Source organism: Amblyomma mixtum, chromosome 3, assembly GCF_055824585.1.
Source record: "Amblyomma mixtum isolate Tamu chromosome 3, ASM5582458v1, whole genome shotgun sequence".
Lineage (NCBI taxonomy): Eukaryota > Metazoa > Arthropoda > Arachnida > Ixodida > Ixodidae > Amblyomma > Amblyomma mixtum.
In genome coordinates, this window is record NC_143014.1 from 50693780 (window position 1) to 50714052 (window position 20273).

Genomic DNA, 20273 nt, shown 5'->3' on the forward strand with positions numbered 1-20273 from the left:
ATATGCCAAACCGCCGAATGTGCGGTCTCGCGGCTGTCGGCTCATTGCTGGGGCTGTTGGCGAACAGACGAGACGGCGACGGCACGCGGCGGTGTTCACGCGGAGGTGTTCGAGACTTGCCTGGCCTGGGAAGATCGAATGGTACGGTCCTGAACCAGTTAAAAATTATTGAACTATGTCGGAAGGCTCCAGTACCGGTAAAGCAGAGGAAGGTGCTCTTCATGAGGTAAACGAAGCATCGTATGTCTTGAAAGTGTTACTTGTACGGCAGGCCGAGCTACCGCAAGGCTTACGTGTCGAATTGGGTTTCCAAATCTGGTTCGTTCTTGTGTTCTGGAATGCTGGGATGTTAGATGACATTTCGTAATCTATGCTGCAGTAATGCTTCCTGCACCGTAAAAAAAAAGAACCGCCGTAAATTGTGTACTACGCCAAAGGCTATTGTGGTATTCGCGTTTTCGAACGTTAGCTTATCCGTCTGCTTGTGGCTTCCACGGCTTGTTGTCAGCTGTTTTCTGTTATCGAACATAGATGTGGTTATTTAGGATAATGATCGTGGCAGATAACGACCTCTGTCTTTGTTTTTTTGTCGAACGTTGCGCTGAGCACGAGGCCTGCCGTAGGATAGTAAGATCTTGTTGCAACGCGGAGATGCTGGCGGACCGCGTTCACATCTGCTGTCATTCCTGGTGTTGCGCCACCTCATAATTATCGCTTACGCTGCGCCAGCTTTGAAGCTATGTGTGGATGGTGCATGTTATTTTTAGTCGCAAATGAGCGGTTTGTTGGCAGCCCGAAGCCGTGCGGTGCCTGGAAAGCTGTCATTTTGGGTTCGGATACGCCTGTATGTTATAGTATATGCTGTGTAAGGTACCACTACAGCACTCGACTGTGTCCCGGAGCATTAAAAAAAAAAAATGAAGCTCGGAAACAAGCCCCAGGTGACACCATCGGTGTGCGCGCAAACTGCTTGTGAGATGCAGTGCTAAACGCCATTGTCACGTCTGCTTAACCGGCTGGCCAAGTGTTTAAGCCAGCATGATGTCAGAGACCTTCTGCTAAAGTAATAAACGACCAAAACAAGCTCATCATAATTTCTACAGTGACGTCACGGACCATGCCTGCGGCAAGATTTAAGGGAACACAAGGGTTGGATTAACTGCATTTATATCATAAAGGAAGCTGTCTTTCAGGCTAGACATGGTCTTGTTGCCTTAGCTAATTAATAGTTTTGGCTGGTGGTTGAGCAAATGTGGCAGAAATGGGCGAAATTATTGCTTCACATGAGTAATTTGAATGTATATTGAAGATGTAAGCAGGGGTTCTGACTACTTTTGTGTTTTTGTCTACAAAAGGCACTCCTTAGCTTCTAAAAGTAAACTGAGTTCATTGTCAGATTATGTTGAGTGTAGCTGTTTTTTGAGCCAAATGAAGGCTATAGTTGCTGTATCACATAGAATTCTTAAGAGAAATTGAAGAAGCGTAGCTTGTTGGGCCAGTTGGTGCATGTTACAAAGGAACAACTGCACCGACTGGCCCACCAAGCTACGTTTCAAGCACTGTCCATGTGTATTTCTTCGCCGTGTGAACACGTCCTGTTTTTCTGGTTTTTCTATTCCTTCTTAAGAGAAAGTTGTTCAGTGGCAGTTATGTTGTCCCTTTAGCTTGTGGTTGCATGAAGGGCAGCAGTTTTTGTTAGATTGAATGTGTAGCCTATAGGTAACCAATAAACAGATACTGCATAGCTTGCTACCTGTTTGTGTTGCTAAAGACATACTGCCAGGTAGCAGTTTGCTTTTTGCTTTTTACTCTCTCCAGCAAATATTAACTGGAATTAACCAACAAGTGCTTGCTTGTGCGTAAGGGCCATCTGTCTTCACATCATTGTGTAACCAAGACCCCGCATACAAAATCTGTCCGGATGTCTAGAAATTTATGGCCGTGTAGAAGGCAAATTTTGGTTTGACTTTTGGTAACACTTCTCTGGTTTAATCATTTAAAAGCGTGAACTATATGTATTGCTTGATTTGAGTTAAACGTGAAAAGTTAATGTCAATCAACCTGCATGCTGTCATGTTTATGTATTCTCTGAAATGAGCAGCTGATTGATTCATATTTTGACGTGAAAGGTCATGTATAATGCATTGTCAGCCACATGTCATTGATGTTTTAAGAGTAATAATAGTGCATAATTGTGTTGAGTTCAAAGGCTCTAAAAGGCCTTCTGAAAAGAGCACCTAAACTCGCTCAATCACTACATTACCTTGTCATGAACACCTGATCCAAATAACACTTCTACATTCAGCAAAGAACCCACATTCGCTTGCGAAAGTTGGCAAGTCCTTTCCGGCAACTTCTCATGCTTGCATCCACCGCCGTTGCACACTCCTGTGAAATTCTGTTCAGAGATGTTATTGGTTAGGTGCTTTCAAGCATCGGGCAGCTACCATGGCCGTGACCGGTCAGAAGCGTTTCTCCGGTGGGTCACGAAGCTCCACCCCTTGGGAAATTCCCGTACACGTCAGTGGTTGGGCCGGCGGAGGAGTGCCGACCTTTGAGCGTGTAGAAAGTGAAGAGTGGAGAGAGAAAGTCGCTAAGATGCTGAGATTCCAATTTTGACTACAGATAACTCAGCTTCTACAAAATTCTTGCTGGAGGGTATTTGTGAAGCAGCATCCTTTAACATCCCAGGAGTGCCGCACCTTTTTTTGAGAGCGTCTTTCAGAGTGCCTTTAATTTTCCCTTTTTTATTCATTTGGCCTGATAGACACTATCCAGACCATGTGCATGTATTAGCCCTTTTTATTTATGGATTGTGAAAATGTTTTGCAAAGTGCTGCTGTAACCTTCATTGTGGAACTGGGGTATCACTCTTTACCTTTTTGTATGTATCATCAAAGGCGAAAATCTCTGGGGCATCAGCAGCAACTGAAATCGATAGTTCAGTTACAGCCAGGGGCTTGAGACTGAGCTTGAGGAGGTGAAAGTTGGACTCACATACTCTGATGGGTGGAAGTGAGGTGGTTGTTGGTAGTGCCTGGATTGCTTTTCGGTAGTCCTGGACACTTCTGTCCTTGATTAGTACATGCGGATTGAAGGGGTGTAGTAAACTAGTAGTGCTCTAAGTTTAATCACAATTCAGGTTTCCAAGTTGTGCAAGAAATTTATTTGATATATTATTTTATAAATACTGCAGTCTTGAAGAACAGGACCATGGCAGGTGGGTGCACACATTTCTACAATAACACAAAACAACAGGAAAAAAAATTATGCAAGCAAGGCATCACTAACAGCAAGGACACACATTCAAAAATGCTACATTAGAGTGATCTCATCACACACGAGACCATAACAGATTATATTGAAGTAATTTGACTGCAGGCTGCTTCTATTTTTTTCTCTGCTGGAGCGAAGTGATATTTAAAGAAGTATAGACACCAAGTTTACAGGTTCTGTTGGTTTGTGACAAAAAAGCTCAGTGCACAGGTCTGCTGCAAGTCATTTTTACTAACAGAAAAGTGACACATTCAATGCTTCGTTATCTGCTGCAAGTCACAGAACCGCTGTAAGTTGCATGTGTTTGTACCAGCCAATGGAGCTATGAAAGTGCCGCTGTTTTGCGAGTGTATGTGACTTTTGTGCTGACTTTTGGTGTCACAGCCCACGGATACTGAATCTGAAACTGCTTGCTGTGTTAGGGGGGGGGGGGGGGTGTCTAAAGGTGTCAGACTTCTTTAAAGGGATGCTGAGGACAGCTTCGCCGAATTTTTGTTGCGTAAATTGTAATATTAGTTGGTTTTGCTGACATTTGCTTGATAGCAAATTATATTTATTGCCGAGGAATTTGGAGCTTAAGATTGAATACTTTTTCCTGCCACTTGATTCAAACAAGTGATGTTGAGATTATTAAAGAGGCCATGATTGCAAGTTTGAAGCGGATGGTGGTGTGATCTGCTCCCAGTCTAACAAAAAAAAAAGTGCTTGGCATCGTTGCAGTTTCCTTGTGAAAACTACCTGTGGTGCCAATGCCTGTGTTTCATTATTTGTCATTTTTGTAGATAATAAAAGCTCCGTTTTCACTTGTTTTAGTTTTCAAAGCCCATGCGTTATTGGAATCACGTAATCAATAGGTGTAGGCAAACTTCAGTTGATCCTCTGTGTCACTTTAAGCAAATGCAAATTTGGCATTTCATTGGAAGACAAGCAATATTTCAGACTAACTTTATTGGCGTTAAACATGGCAAGTACTTTTATATATTTTTGGAAACCTCCTTGAGTCTGATGTGATGTTGTCTTGGTGTATGTTGGAAGTGTGCCTATTTTGGTTACTTGTGCTTTTAGATAAGTACATTTTAGCAGTATCCACTGGAACAATTGCTGTTTTGCTCTCGAGAGCACTCTTTTCTGTATGGTGACTAGCAGAATGACCAGAGGCCTTTATGAGTTTTCTTGTGGTTTTTAGCTTAAGCTTAGCAACTGAAAATAGCAGTGTTTCTGATGTTGAACAGCTGTTGAAAGTGATTTCTCTTTGATTTCAGGAAAGTGGTGATATGAAACCGCCTGACATATCCACAGACATGCAAGACGAGAGAAAGGGCTCATCTGAAAATGCCGACCGTGCAACTTGTGCTAGTCCTGGTGATGTGCCTGCTGATTTCCCAGCATGCACAACTGAGGCTAACCTTGAGAGTCCAAAAACTGCGGAGGTCACTCCTACTCTGACTGACCCGAATGTCTCCATGAAAGCTTCTGCCAAGATTTGCTCTGAAGCAGTGAACAGTGAGCCCCGTAAAGATTCGGAGGAAAAGAAAGTTGTGCACTCTCAGAAAGAAACGTCTAAAAACTCTGTTGAACAAAGTTCAAATCTGTCTGAAGTTCAAGCTGCAATGCAGAAACTTGACTCATTGCCTTTAAGCAACACTGATGCTTTTGCGCCGACCGTAAATGTTGGTTTGTGCAAAGAAATGAGTGGTGAAAGTGCTTCTGAACCTCAGGAAGCTAATAATTTGAGCAAGGAAATGAGTAATGAGCCCAGTGTTACTGATGATGTGAAAGACAAAGCAGTGAAAGAGCCAGCCTTATGCTCTTCGACACCAGGATCTCCCAGCGATTCCGGAAAGGAAGTGTCCCTTTCAGAGCCTTCAGTCCCAAAAGTCTGCAATTCAGCTGTTGCTGCACCAAAAGATGAAAAACCAGTGCTGGATTTCACTAAGAAAGCTGGAGCAGGAAGTGTGTCCAGCCTTCAAGGTCAAAACCATGTGGTGAGTGTTGAGGGGCTTATATTCTTTTATCTTCTTGTATGTCTGCGCCATGTGAACTCCTTGCCATCTTTTGTGTGTGTGTGTGAGAGAGAGAACGGCACTAACTCTGCTAAACAGCTGATGTGTAGTAGGAGATCACCTCTACAACGTTTTGCGCAAATAAACGTGCCCCGATGAAGGCTTCTCCCATCTAAACGGGCCTATTGTTTGAGCTCAAATTTTGCACAGAAATGGTATTTGGTCAGCACAATTGTTTTATGCCACGTTTGTTTGGGGTACTTGCCTGATTCAATAGAAGTCTGATATTCACATCGTCTGCGGCGGCGACGGAAATTAAGCCGCTCTGTCAGCGTTTGTACAAGTGGCGCCATCTCGTTTGTCTGCCGTGGAGATTCGGCAAGGGAGGGTGGTTGGGTTCTTTTGCAAAAGGTTTGAAGACTCTTGAACTGCTTCATCGATAATCACAATAAATGTAGTTTGTCCAAAACTGCACTGAATTTTAAAGTCTTTGGTAAGGAGAGTCTTCATAAATCCCGCAAAACACCCCCCTCCTTTGCCGAATCTCCACTGTCGACAAACGAGATGGCGCCACTGGTGCAATCGCTAACAGAACGGCTTGATTACTGTCACCATAGACAATGCGAATATGCGACTTTTTTGATTGATTCAGGCAAGTAACCCAAACAAAAGTAGCATGAAACAATTCTGCCGACCAATTGCCATTTCTGTGCTGAATTTGAGCTTGAACAATCCATCCGCTTTGCTGAGAGAAGCATTCTACTGCGTGCATTTATTTCTGCAACAGTCGGTATTCTTGTCACTACATATCAGCTAGAAATTTAAGCAGACCAAGAATGTAGGTGTATATATCCATCAAAATCAGCTAGTGCTTTGCTTAGGTGGACTTATCTCTGTCATTTTGTATATATATGAGCTCGGCTTACAGTGCTTGTTAACTTTTTTCATTGCTTCAACATCCTTTGATCCCATGCGTATATATAGTTCGGTACTGCTCACTTCATTATTTAAGCACGAGCTTGGATCATTTCATTTTTGGCTAAAATTAAACATTGTCAATTCTCTCTTGAAAATATCTGCTCCTTGTAAGCAGAGTGCTATGGAAAGCTTTAAGAGGTCTCGCGAGCTCGAGGGCAGCTCAGATTTGAACCTTTTGTGCCGATAGGTGTCATCACTTAAATACCACAAAAAGGAGTTAACATTTATTTATTTCCCCTCCAGGAGTGTAAATGCCATTGCAGCACGAAAGTATTTGTTCTTCCGCATACAAAAACTAGAGTCCAGAACATTCTGTGGATACTGACACCAACCACTAATATATTTTCGACCCAACATTTCGGGACGAACTCTGTCCCTTCTTCAGGGACGACTGAAATGCGAGCAAGCATCAGCAGGGAGCAGCCTTCGCTTTCCTGTTAACACGTGGCAAGGTCTAATAACATACGCGAAGGATAGCATTCCTGGAGTCCTATTCACTGTCGTCTTGTGAGCCGGATGTGCCATGACTCAACGTGGCACCTCTTGAACTGATTAATTAGGCTTCACGGCTAAGACGACGCTCACCTCTCCAAATGTGATATTGTGATCGACGTGTTCGCAGTGCTTGGTGAGGATGTTGCCTTCCGAATTCATTAACCGGATGTTATTCATATGTTGCCTGATTCGCTGATCAGGGTGTGGTCAGGGCAGCGTGGTGCAAGAGGTGCAACGCATACCGATGTGGCTCTGACGGGATGAGCATGCGAAACCTGTTCAGAAGCGAAACTGGGTGATTGTGCCCGCCAGGTTGTGCCCCTTTAACATCACACTGTTTACACCATGGAGCGGTCTATATGGAGCGTGAGGGCTCAGGAAACTGGGAGCTGCTTTCTCCAGAGAGGGTGCACTCACGCCTCGCCCGCATAGTTGACAGCACCTGTATTGATTAAGATCTGCCTGATGATAATGATGATTCTGCTAGCTGTTCCTTTGGATCGGGAGATCAACGGAACAAAAACTACTACTACACTTCAGTGGCTAAAGCGCGTTTTGGGTCCCCAGAGTCCTTAAGGAGGGTATCTGTTTCATGTGCACCAGCAGTATTCAAGATGCCTCTTGGTTCTTTCAAACAGCTTTTATTGTAGTGGCTCGTCGGGTCGGTGAAAACTGTGAAAAACGAGCGCCATTGATAGTGCTCAGAGGCCATGTCCGAGGCTGATGGATCCGTTGGTTGCATCAGGTGTGGGACTTTCCTGTGTGCCCTAAACCGAGGGTTGCAGGCCTGCTCATTCCAGCACAGTGTGCTTGCTGGTTTCATGGGCCCCTCCACAAAGTTCGCACGTCATGCTTATACCCTCCTTGTAGTTGGCCCAGAAGACTGGTGCGAAGCACTGCCCCTAGCCTTGCCCAGCAGTCCGCCGCCCCTAGAGTTGTCATATGGGGCGCCTTTTGTAACTTGGTTTTCCCTTATTGGTAAACTACCAGGGCTGACTTCTCGCAGGCCGCTGCTCCATACGCTGTACTTGTTTGCTTATGTTCTGCCACTTGTTGGGTGGAGACGGCGTTGTGAGTGGGGTAGCTTGAACGTCTTATTTCTCTAGTGGACGCTTTGTTTTTAGTGTCTGTTTGGTACTAAAACATCTCAAATGGACATACTTGAAGACTTCACATGCCTAACGTCCCTCCTGCATTTGGCTGAGGTGGTGTTCATCGGACAGCTTGGTCACAGCCTCCCGTGCTTCAAAGGGGGGGACCAGCTCAACTCACCCTGTACCACCTCATTCGGGACACTGCTGTGGGTGCCTAGGGCTGATTATCCTGCCTCCCTTTGACGTGTCTCCAGGGCCATGCTTGTCACCACCGACAAACAGATGATGACGTTTCTGAAAGTCAAACCCAATACTGCCACCGCCTTCCACAAGGTTCAGGCCACTTCAAAGCGGTTAAATGACCACAACACCCACGAGCAGAGGAACGCCCAGCATCTGTTTGCCTTTGTCTGCAGCCTCTTCTTGAAAACTTGTCCGTAATTTCGGTCAATTGATCCAGGTGTCTGTAGGGTGACCTCCATAGAACGTTGTCGTCCTGTATCTACAGGGGAGGCTTCTCTTCTCTGTTCTGCATTTGAAGCAAAATCAGACTGCCGCAGACATCAAGGCATTTAACCGGAGCCCAAGGGCATCTTCCACTGAGCAAACATCGAGTAGCGTTTGGTCCACTGCATTGTCCGCGAGTAGCACAATGTCATCCGCATACAACAGAGCCGGCAATCATTGTATGCGGCAGGTGCTCCCCTTCATGTAGATGAGGTCAAACATAGTGCCACTTCCTACTTGCTGCCATTCCAGCCACAAGAGTAAGAGCATGAATAGGAGTGGCGACATCGGGCAGCCTTGGCGCAGGCCCCTGGAGACTACAACTGGTCTGGAGGTCATGGTCCCCCACTGGATCTTTGCTTGGGTGTTGGCATATTCAGCAGGTTTAGTGTTGCCCCCGAGACATCAAGTGCCTCAAGAACACTGCACAGCCTGGCATGCCCCACAGAGTCCTGCACTTGGGCTATGTCCAGGAAACCCAGCACCAGTTCACTTTTCTCTTTTGCGGCTATTTCAGTGGATGATGTTACCACATAGAGGAGGCCTTCCAGCCTGTGACTGGGCCTGAACCCATTTTGTGGTCCCCCTGAGGATGTTCGCTTCCTCAGCCCACCTCTGTATGTGAGCCTGCAAAATGCAGCAGAACAGACTGTGCAGAGTTGATGTTATGGCAGTTGGTGTATAATCGTCCAACAGAGCCTTGTTATTGCCTGTCTTCAAGACTAGTCTGATTTGTGAGCACTGCCACCCTAGAGTAACATTGCCCATGATCATCAGATCATTCAAGGCCTCCTGTAGTAGTCCACGTGTTAGCTTCCTTGCTCTCTTGAGTATCAGGGCCTGCATGCTGTCGAGCCCTGTTGCAGAGCCACCTGACAAACATTTAAGAGCCTTCTGCACTTCTCCCTTTGTCGCATTTGGCATTGGTTGTTGTACCTATAGATGTTGTTGAGAGGCCACCACTGTTATTTGGTGGGTCATGTGAGCCTCAATGTATTCCAGACAGGTAGTCACTGGATGGATGGATAATAATGGTTTTACCCTTTGTATTGGGTGGCAGCTTGTGCCACTTAGCCTATAAATTCCCCCTTGCTATTTTTGTTTTCCTGTTTCGCTTTTAAAGTGTCTAGTTTGACTATCTTTATTGCTGATCTGGAGGAGAACAGTGTTGCCAGGTGGTAGGGAGTGGCATAGCCAAAATATAGAAAAACTGTAGCCCAAAAATAGCCGACCATGCAACCATGCCAGTACAGTTAGTAGCCAAAAAGTAGGCAACGTTGTGGTTACAAAATTGTCGACACATCAGTTATTGGAAAGTGATATGAACTTTTTTTTTTTTTTTGCAATTGAAACTAAGCACAATAAATCAAAAATCAGATGACACAGCGGAAAGTGAAACAAATCACATAGGCGCCAGTTGATGCCTGGCTCAGTGGTTATAGTGCTTGGCTGCTGGCCCGAAAGACGCGGGCTCGATGCCGGCCGCGGCGGTCTCATTTCGGTGAGGGCTGAATGCTAAAGTCCCATGTACTGTGCGATGTCAGTGCACTTTAAAGTACCCCAGGTGGTTGAAATTATCCGAAGCCTTCCGCTGCGGTGTCCCTCATAGCCCGAGCTGCTTCGGGACGTTAACCCCATAAACCAAACCAACCTTCAAAACATCATTACTTGTACTTGGCTGCACTGTTAAATTTTTCTAAGAAGTATGTGCTTGGCTCAATTTCTGCAGCACCCGTACTGCTTTAAACCACATCGCACGTGGAGTATCATTTTTATAGTATGCACGCTTAGTTTGTTGCTGTCATCTGTTTTTGTTATGGTGACCTGCCTGAAAATGCTCTCTACTGTGGCATTTTGACACTGGCACGTACTGGTGCAGCATTGGCTGGGGTGCATCCTCGTCAGGTGGCCGGGAATGTAGGAGAATTGGCGCTTCCCGTGTCGCCCTCTCCCCTTTTCTGTTCAGAGTAGGGGCGTGAACAGGAGGAGCAAGTCGAGGCAGGTACTGGTGAAGGGAAGGCACCATTGACCCCTTTCGACAACTGCCTTGTAAGTGCAGTCTCGAAAGCTGGTGGCAACTGCCCCAAGTTCAGGTTCGCGCAAATTAATGTGCCTTCCTCCCTCTCCCGGAAAAGAATACAGTGGTGGGTGACCGACCAATCTCTTCTTGCACTAGCATCTTTTGTGGGCAGAGCAGGAAGTGAAAACGGAGTCTGTGAGCGAGGGTTTTTGATTGGAAAATATCTTCCCTTAAGTCAGAATGCCTGCAGTTTTTCAAGTTGTCATGTATGGAAGCAAAGAGAGCAAGCAAAACAAAAAAAGCTGCGTCAACATATAACTAAACTAAACTTAGTGCTGTTCTGGAAGCTTGTTTCTTTTACCATTCAGATTTTCAAGGAGCATATATCCCAAAAATAGCCACAACGCAAAACCATGTGCGGTCCTCAATTGTGTGCGGTCGTCATGTTTAGCGCAGAATGCGACCAGAATGTGAAAATGACTTTTTTAGGACTAAACTTCCGCTTACATTTTTGTCTCGTGGCCCAATCGTTTAACTTCATTTAACAATGCATATACATCAAACTTCGGCATTTTTACATTTTGTTATGACTGTGCGACTTTCTTCTGCAAAGACAACTATTAAGAGGGCCATTTATGTGGTACATACTGCTGCATGAGGTACATACTGCTGCATACTGCAAAACCGAAAGTGGGTTTTGTTCAGCGAATTTGAGACTTCAGTTTGGCAGGTATGGTAGTGCACAGCACCGTGGTGGTGTATAGTGTTGTAAAAGTAGTCTGGCACCACATGGAGCCACGTTGTGCTAGTTAAATTTGGCACAAATTTGTAATCCTTTCAGAAAATACTTGCGCAGCTAGTTTCAATATGGATAACAATTGAATTGAGGCTTAACAGTCGAGAAAGAAAAAGGGAGGAAACATGGACGAATTTTTGATATTTAGCTTAGTTTTTTTCACGAGGCGACAAGAAGAACCAACATATCTAAAACCGCAATTTTCCTTGATATTTAGCTGATTTATAAGAAATAAAAATTATCCACATTTCCTCCATTCAGTAAAGAAAACTGGGAATGTAGCTGAACTTTAGGTAGAAAATGTTACCGAAGAGAGTATTTGATATTCACCTACATTTCAGGTGCATTTTCTTAACGCCTGTTTTTGCGATTCTAATCAGATCAGATTTCCTAAATTTATTTGACTCGCGCTTTCCATTTCACCCTAGGAGGAAAACGAGGCTCCAGGGGAGGCTTCTGTTGTTAGCCCAGATGCTGCTGGGGCTGGTCATGAGGGTGGCCATGAAGCTGCCGCTGACCCTGTGGAAAGTCCCAGCAACCGCAGTTCTGATCAAGAGGAGCCAGATGAAGAACTTGAGTTACACCCTGATGTGAGTAAAGATGCCCTCGACGAAGATGGAGTAAATGATGGCATACGAGGTCTTGAAGATGATCTGGAGGATGCTTTGGATGAAGAAGAGTATTGTCTCGAAGGGGAACGGCAGCAGGGAGATGGACAGGTGAGCATTAAGGCAGCATGCTTTGCTGTCTTGCACATTCTGGGCCAGAGCTGTGTGCGGGAATGCGCACTTGTCATCAGCCTTGCATATATGCAGAAGCAGTAATGGGCACAGAGGCAGGTGTGCCTTGTAATGGTGTTTGGCGTCCATCAATACCTTTGGGTGCAGATGGGAAGCAGATTACGAGACCTCTTAGTTGGCTGCCTTTGGGTATGTCATTGTGCATCAAAGGAGGGACTGTAATAGCTTTGTAACATCAGGTGCATCAATTTTTTTTTCATATTTTGCCTAATTTGGGTGCAGCTGGAGCTGAGTTTAAAACATAGAGAGAAAAATTAATACGTGCTACAGTGAAACAATAGTCCTTTCAAGCTTGAAAAAAAAAAAGTTAGTGCTTTGTGCTTAACATGAAGGTAGTGCCACTTTGACCTGAGAGTGTTTCTTCAGGTTGTATGAAAACTCAATCATAATATGATCCATAGCAATGTATCCAACATAATAGCTTTCACTTTAGAATATGCTAAAGTGAAGACAGCTGCTTGCCTGTTTGAAAGGAACTTAAACTTTCATTCTGCCTGTGTTGGTACTCTAAGGGACTTTAATAAGAAATTGGCTCCAGTGGGAAGTATGCCAGGCACAAATCTCGTACTGAAAATATCCATAGAAATGATTGTAGATGGATCACACTAAACGGCTTGCACCCGTTTAGTTTTTTTTCTTGTGAATATCTGTATTGCGCTGTCCATCTATCTGCATGCAATAGAAATGAACTAACTTTCTTAGGAATGCATACTGCTGAAAATGGTTGTTTTTGACGTGGCTTTGGTGCTCTATGCTCAGTTTGTAGTAGCAAATGCAGCTAAATTAGTAACCTTTCTTTGCTGCTTAACCTTGTCGAGACAAGGTGCAGCGACAGCTAGAGTTGTTGGCTAGTTGGTGCGAGACATGTAAAAAGAGCTCTAGGTAGAGTGGGAGGTAAGATTGACTCAGCACGAGGCGCAGGGAGTGTTTGTACCAAATGTGACCAGCTCTGTTCAGGCATGCAGTGAAGCTTCTGCGCATGCTTGCTTTTCGTCTGTAATTTTGAGTGAATTATGCCATTGTCAAGTGCACGAGTTATGTGCACTAAAACCACTATGAACAGGCTTCACTGAACAGACTCCACTGGCTGAGTGTGTAGCCTTGCCAGCAGCAATTTCAGAGGCACAGAATGTAATGTGTGAAAAGGAAAGCATGCACAAGTTTATTTTACTTGTTGCAACACTTTTTCTACATATATTTATTTGTTATAGCCACAAGCAAAAAAACTCAACAAAGAAATGAGATCGGATGCAGCTCCTTTGCATGCTGCCATGCTGCTGTTTTAATTCTGGATGGGCTGTACTCCGTTTCTTACATCAGGTGCAATGCTGTAAGAACTCTTGTTTGCGCTGCCTACATCCGCAGTAAAAATGTAGTGTGTTCCTTGTGATGAGTGAAAACCAATAAATGCTTTGCCTGCGGGCTTATGACATGACACATTTGTCGTAAGCTTGATTAAATGCTCTTATTGCCAACAATGCATTGTCGCTTTCTCATGCCTTTAGAGCACTCGGCCAGAAATTAAGTGCGGAGTAACGCCCCTCTTTATTTTTTTTGTGCGGGCTACTTCCATACCTTTTGTAGTGTTGCACCCGATGTATGTAACGTAGTATAGGAACTCATCATGGTCGGCATTGTGTTTCAGTACCTTAAAAATATAAATCAAATTTCTTTGTTGTGATAAAATGCAAAAAAAAACAAAAATACCAAATTTTTGCTTTCTTATCTTTTTCAAAAATCTTGTACATTGCCTGTGGTCATTTTGTTATGAGTGACATTCTGCATCCCCCTTGAGCACCATGTAGTCTGAAGTGCCAAGTACTCAAGGCACTGAAGTGCAATCCTTGTAAATGCACTTGATGAGGGGCATTTGTCACATAATGCTCATGAAAGCAGGTGTGCCCCATGTCCCGAGAGTGTGAGCAGATGCCCAGTGCAATGTTTAGGGTCTGTGAAACTTTGTTAATGACAGTGTCAACTGGAAGACATTGAACAAATTAAGAATTGCTTGTGAAGCCCAGTGTAGCCAGAGAGGTTTCAATTACAGGCATTGTTATTGTGATGTGGGGTGCAGAGGTTTCACAAGGGCTTAGGTTAGGCTCATTGACGTACTAAGTACCAAGCTCTGCAGAACAGCAAAGTTATAGAATGTGACAAGCATAAAGGGGTTGAATTTGTGAAACTTGCGGGTAAAGCATGCGAAGTCCTTTCGGGGTAGCATTTGAAATAGTGACCTAATCGGCAATTAAAAATCGGGATGGCCTTCAAGCCCCTCTGCAGCACACAGCGCTAAGTGGGGGTGCATGATGTCGTGTGGTACCCGCATATTTGCAGCACATAAACGCTTTGTTTGAAGATGTAAAACCAATACCACCAAAGGCAAAGCCCATCGAGTGTTGTTTGGCACCACCCAGTGACGCACAGCAGGGTTTGGTCGATGGCAGCAGGAACTTAAAGTTGTACAGTCTGTGATGTCACTCTGAGCTTCCTCATGCCTTTTCGATGCTGTTGGGAGAAGACTGAAATTTAATTGTCGACTATGTCACAATCTTCAAATGCTAGCCGAAAAAAACTTCGCATGATTTACCTACAGCCTATATACATTTGAATCCTTGAATATCTCTGAATTCTGAAAATGTTGGGCAGTTGCCCTTTGATACCATTTGCCATTTTTCACTGCAGCAGATTAGCTGATTCTTTAAAAAATTTTTTTTTTTATTATTGATGTGCATTGTGTACTATTCTTTTCAGGAAAGCGTTGATCCTTCTGATCTCCAAGATAAAGTGTTAGACTTTGATGAAGACAAGCGTAACCCTCAGTACATCCCCAAAAAGGGTGCATTTTATCAGCATGACGACCGGCTAGTTGGTGATGGGGATGAGTCTGAAATCCCAGAAGAAAAAAATGACGATGACAAGTGAGTAGTGTATTCTATCTAGCTTTGGCACAGCTGTTAAGGCATCTCATCTTGTATGTTGTGTTATTGGCAGGTAGCACATTAGGATTTTTTTCTAGGCTGAATTGAAGCGAGGGAAATACGTATGTCATCCTTAACTTTGTTCAGGTGGTTCAGTGTTTTTCGAGTGTTAATTTTGCGTATTTCCACACAAGCAAAAAGTATGATGTGCATGTGCTCTTGTATGTCACAAAGCAGCAATCCCTCATTGTGGTAGTTTTATGAGGACTGTACCATCTGCTCCAAGGCAGCGTTAGGTGGTGCAGCGGCAGCCATAGCTGGCCTAATTGCGCATGGTGGCTTCTTGCTTGCTGCTTGTGCAGCCACATCAGATTTACAATAAAACCTTGGTAATTAGAACTCAGGTAATTCGAAATCCAGTATTATTTGAAGAAGTTGTGCAGTCCCGTGATTTCTCATGTAAATTTTACCCGGTGTAGCGATGGTCCATCAGAGCCATAAGATGGTGCCGCAGAGTGATATCAATGCTGAGTAGATGAAGCGCCCCAGCCCAAGTACAGCACTAGAACCGGCCCACGATATGGCTTGCAGAGTGGTGAAGTGCATGTCCTTGCGTAAGAAAAGATATGCTTCACTGGAATCCTGTAGGGGATGCCATTTTAAGCATGAAGTGCTCTTGGCTCCCGTTGTCGGCAGTGTGGTGACTTCACGCCGAGCCCGAGAGCCAACATCCGGGCACTGAAACGAGATCATCCGGGCACCGTACGAGATTTAACGAGACTCTCTAAAAGAGAGGGCCACTTAGAGCAAGAGAGGAATTCCAGGGCGAGAAGGGCTTTGGGCGGAAAAACTGCTTCCGAGCCGTCCCCCAAGGATGGCGCTGCGGTCCCACACTCAAGCATGTAAAAGACCGGCCGCTGGGCCTTTCCCCCTTTGGTAGGCAGATGTATACACGCTCACGGAGCATTCGAACGCGCTGCATATACATTCTTGTCAGGCCTGCGTCTCGTCGTGTCCGTGTACGTGTACGTTTCTGCATTTCAATGCCGCCACCGTCACAGCTGCTTAAGCTGAGCAGTGGAGCATGATGAAAGGAGAGGTAGGAAGTGTCTTGCAGAAAGCGATCGCTTTGCGAGTGATACGCCACAGCAGAAGACTTCTCGCCTCTGCCGACAACGCCATGATTATGCGGCCGCTCCCGAAAGCGACGAGGCTGCCTACCTAACCCCTCACTATTGCAGGCGATCGCTTCGGCGCAACAAGAAGATGTGGTGTGGTGTGTTGAACACTAGACCCATTTCAAGATTTTGACTTGTACCATCTAGTACAACCAATGTGTTATGCCCGTAAACATTTCATGCTTACTCTACTCTCGGTTACGGGAGAGGCAGAAATTTTTTAATGTCATATGCTCTTGGTGCTTCGCCAAGCCACGGCCAGACTGGAGGAGCGGTGCACTCGCTCATTGCTTCGCTCCAGCCTGGCTATGGTCAAGGCAGTGTCTGGCAGGGGTGCTGGCATCAAAGCAGCATCAGTGCATGTTCTACGATGCGACTGTTGCTGTGTGCCCGCAGTGGGTTGACGGTGTGAATACCAACCAACCTGCGCCGCTTCTTTGCCTGATGGGCCTTGATTAGGGATTAGATTAAAGGTATTTTTTGCCTCTGTCCCATTTTGTTGCCGTGCTTAATTCAAATATTTCTCATGGCTCCAATGACTTCGAGTTATAAGGTTTTATTATATTTTCTTTTAGGACACTGTACCCCTTTCTAATCTCTGTAGAGCAAGGAAAGTACGAAACTGAGAGTAGGCTGCACATGATGACAGGCTTAAAATACAGTAACCGACAGATTTTTCAGACTCCAATAATTCAGACTTGTGGGATATTTCGGACTTCGCTGAGGAACCGTTGCGCACCTCATAGGGACATGTAGATTTTCACTTCCAATATTTTGGACTTTGTGGAGTTTAAAAGTTTGAATTTTCGGACTAAAATAGACTCCAACAATATTGTGGAGGTCGTTTTTTCAACCGAAAGTTAGTTATTTTGGCCTAATACAAATGCGAGCGGGCATTGCTGTCGCAATAACCCGTTCCCCGCCACCATGGAGAGCAGGGTTGCCAGATCCTAAACTCGAAAAAGAGCCACAAAAATCACAAAAGTAGCCAGCGTGCTGGTAAAGTGTCGAAGTAGCCAAAAATAGCGCCAAGGTTGCAGAAAAGCATCACCAGAAGCACAAAAGTCGCAAGAAATTTTTAATTCTTGTAGGATGCAGGGTAACAGTGCATGCGAATAACTTTGAAGCATAAAAGGATCGCTAATCAAATGAAAGGAAATGCATGAACATCATGGGACAGAAGCATGGAAACATGTGAGGAATTTCTGAAGGGAAAAAGTGTGGAAAAAGTAACCAGAACAGTTTTTCTTCTCTCCAGGGAAGAAAGTTTGTGGTCCTAAGCCACAGCCGTTAACAATTTTAATTTCCCCATATATATATATATGGCATGTATGGCATTGGTTTTTTTTTGCACAAAATTTTAGCGCTGCTCTGTAAACTAGGGCTTGATTTTATGCGCTTATTTTTCTCTTTTTTCTCCTGTGATCTTTCTTTCAGCTTTATATCGCAGAAACAGACTGATCGGCATGTGCAGTTCATATGTATGAAAGTCATAGAAAGCACAGCCTTGTTCAAATTTTTTCAGGTCATATGGGTTGCTTTTCAGCCATATACTGGGGGACTTATATGGCTCCCCTGAAGCTCTCGCTGTACGAGACGGGCAGTCTTCGCCATCACGTTTCAAAACTTTTGGTTTTCCCTGGTCCCCATCAATCGTCTAAAATGAAACCATATGCCCTGAAAAATTTTAACGACTGAAATTCTCTGCATCATACAAGTGGCTGTCGGGCTGGCATGTGCGGCTGATAAACGCGCCGCTTTGAACCTGTAGTCAACTGAAGAAACAAGGTACAGCAGCTAAGTAGCAAGTCACGTCCCATTTAGCTGAGGCGCATTGAGTGAATGGAGATGGGACATTTCTTTTTGCTGGTTCTAAGGAAACCCACACATCAGCATTGCATAGCAGAGAGTGAGTTTCGCAGCCTCGCCTGGGAGAACAAGTCCGGCGAGCATTTAGTGAACACAGGAGTGAGAAGTATTTTAAGTCTAGGACATGTTTGCAGGTAAATTTTCAACATAAGGGCAGGCACTGCAGAATAATGGTGTTCACGTGTGGCATTCTGACTCATGCAAAGATGCACTCAGACCATTGGCGAAAAAGAGGGTCTATTATTCCATCCTAAAGTAGTCAAGTTTAAATTTTTGTCACCAAGAGGTCCCAAAAGTAGCCAAAACTGAAGAGGGAGTGCAACACCAAGTGGCCAGCCTTCGCAAGCCAAGCACTCGTGAAGCTGCTCTCTTCCCCATTTTCCGCTCTCACAGTCAGATTATGTTTTGGTTTTAGTTAACGCGCTTGTGCGGCCCGTGGCGCGCGTGCCTATAGCAAGGAGGTTGACCTACAGTCAGTTTGCCGCGCGTGCGCTGTGGGGCTAGACATCACCGCATGCTATCACGTGGCGTGATCACGGGGGACCGACCCTCTCCTTTTTACTATATTTTTACTTCTAAAGACTAGGCTTCAAGGCTGTCGCTGGATGCTGCCTCCTCAGTTTTTTGTAGCGAAAGCTACATTGGCCGCAAACTAGCGATTTCGCTGTGGCGGTGCTCAGAAGAGGCACAGAGACCAACCTTGTGCCGTAGCCTAGCAACTACCGCAGCTGGCGGACACTGCGCACTCGCCGTGCCATTTGGCATGCCGCGGAGTAGCCGCCGCTGTTTGGTATGACGTCGCACCGCTTGCCTTGTCGTCGTTCGTCAACTGTGTCGCATGCCTGATAACATGTCGGAGGATTGAAAAGGAGAGCTCGCGTGCGCCGCAACCACAGTTGAGGCGGCAGTATGAACGGCGACAAGTCTGCTAAGCAGAAGGAGTCCTGCGTTCGCGACGTATATCCTGGCATAGCCAAGCTAAGCCACTGTCAATTTTTTTCCTCCATGCCCGCCACCGTGAAAGGCGCCATCTTGGATTTAAACGGAATCGGCGGACACAGTCGGACTGGCTTGGATTGGCTATTTGTTTTCCATCGTTGCCATTCGAGATAATGAGATGCTCTCTGTTGCCATCAAGATGACCTATAAAGAGCATGTGGTCGCACTGAAAACGGGACAGTGGGACAACTACAGCGTCTGAATTGAAGGGGAGTGCAGCTTATGTGTGTGGTGAACCAACTCGGAACGTGGTAGTTTTTCTGTAGGAACTGTAGGCAATGCTCTGTTGTACTGATCTCACAGACCTGCTGGTTGTCTTTACTTCATTATTTAGTTTCGAAGCGCCTGTTGAAGAAGCAATGTGTAGACTATTAAGTGCCTTTCTTTTCCCTGGCAGAGGCTCACGGCGGCAGAAGAAGCTGTGGCATGATGAAGGTGTTTGGGGCCACGACATGTACCGTGAGGAAGAGCAGGCTCCTAAAACGAGCGAGGAACTAGTGAGTATCTATGGCTATGATATTCGAACGGAAACTATGCCTCCTCGAGCTCGGAGGCGGCGACGTTATGGACGTGGCCCGAACAAGTATCAGCGAAACTGGGAGGATGAAGAAGCTTACACCAGCCCCCGTTCAGGCTCAGGACGCGGTGGTGGCATGCGTGGTGGCCGCAGACCAAGAGGTGGCAGCCAGACTGGCAATCCGTCGTTTCGCGACGATGACTTCCCAGACCTAAATGCCAAGCATTCTGAGTCTGAAAGTTCTGCCACTTTACATCAAGACCAAGCAGAGGTCAGTGTGCCACCCAAACCTGCGGATTTCAAGAACCCTGACCAGGGAACTCAAGACAACAGTCCTCAGCAAGGGGAATGGGAGCACGTAGCCAAGAGCTCGGGAATGGCCCGCCGGGGTTGGGGCAAGCGTCCTTCTCAACCACCCAGGAGGCTAGCTGATACTTCACCAAAACAGCATGAAGATGAAGTCAAGGAAAACATGCCTTCAGGTCATCGTGCAAATAAGCCTGCGCCACAGTCGCCGCAGTCACCATTGAAAACAGCTGAATCCCCCCACACGCCACCTTCTGTTGCCAGATCTCGGGCTGCACGACATGTTCTTACGGAACAAGAACGATGCAGGAGAAATGCTGAGATGCTCGAGAAAGCTGTTGAGCTCCCGGATGGTGAGGAGAATGGCTGTTTTTCTTTGTTGTGTGCAATTATCTAGAAGTCGCAGTCAACTTTAACACGTTCTTGAATCTAAGACTGATGACATTTTTTGCTCAATGCATGTATTTGAAGGGTGACCCATAGCAAAAAGGGTCAGACAAGTTTCTCACTTGAGATA

The 20273-nt window shown here is 45.4% G+C and overlaps 1 protein-coding gene across 3 annotated transcripts in view; it reads left to right on the forward strand.

Annotated features, from left to right (window-relative positions):
- Positions 1–52: 52 nt before the first annotated feature.
- Positions 53–20273, forward strand: part of LOC149350165 (uncharacterized) — an 86879-nt gene continuing 66658 nt past the window's right edge. For all 3 annotated transcript variants that reach the window (XM_089579131.1, XM_089579130.1, XM_089579132.1), the window contains exons 1-5: positions 53–226; positions 4539–5261; positions 11598–11888; positions 14721–14887; positions 19331–20109. In XM_089579131.1, the coding sequence (XP_089435257.1) occupies positions 176–226; positions 4539–5261; positions 11598–11888; positions 14721–14887; positions 19331–20109 (2011 nt within the window). In that variant the 5' untranslated portion in view covers positions 53–175. The remainder of the gene's footprint in view (positions 227–4538; positions 5262–11597; positions 11889–14720; positions 14888–19330; positions 20110–20273) is intronic.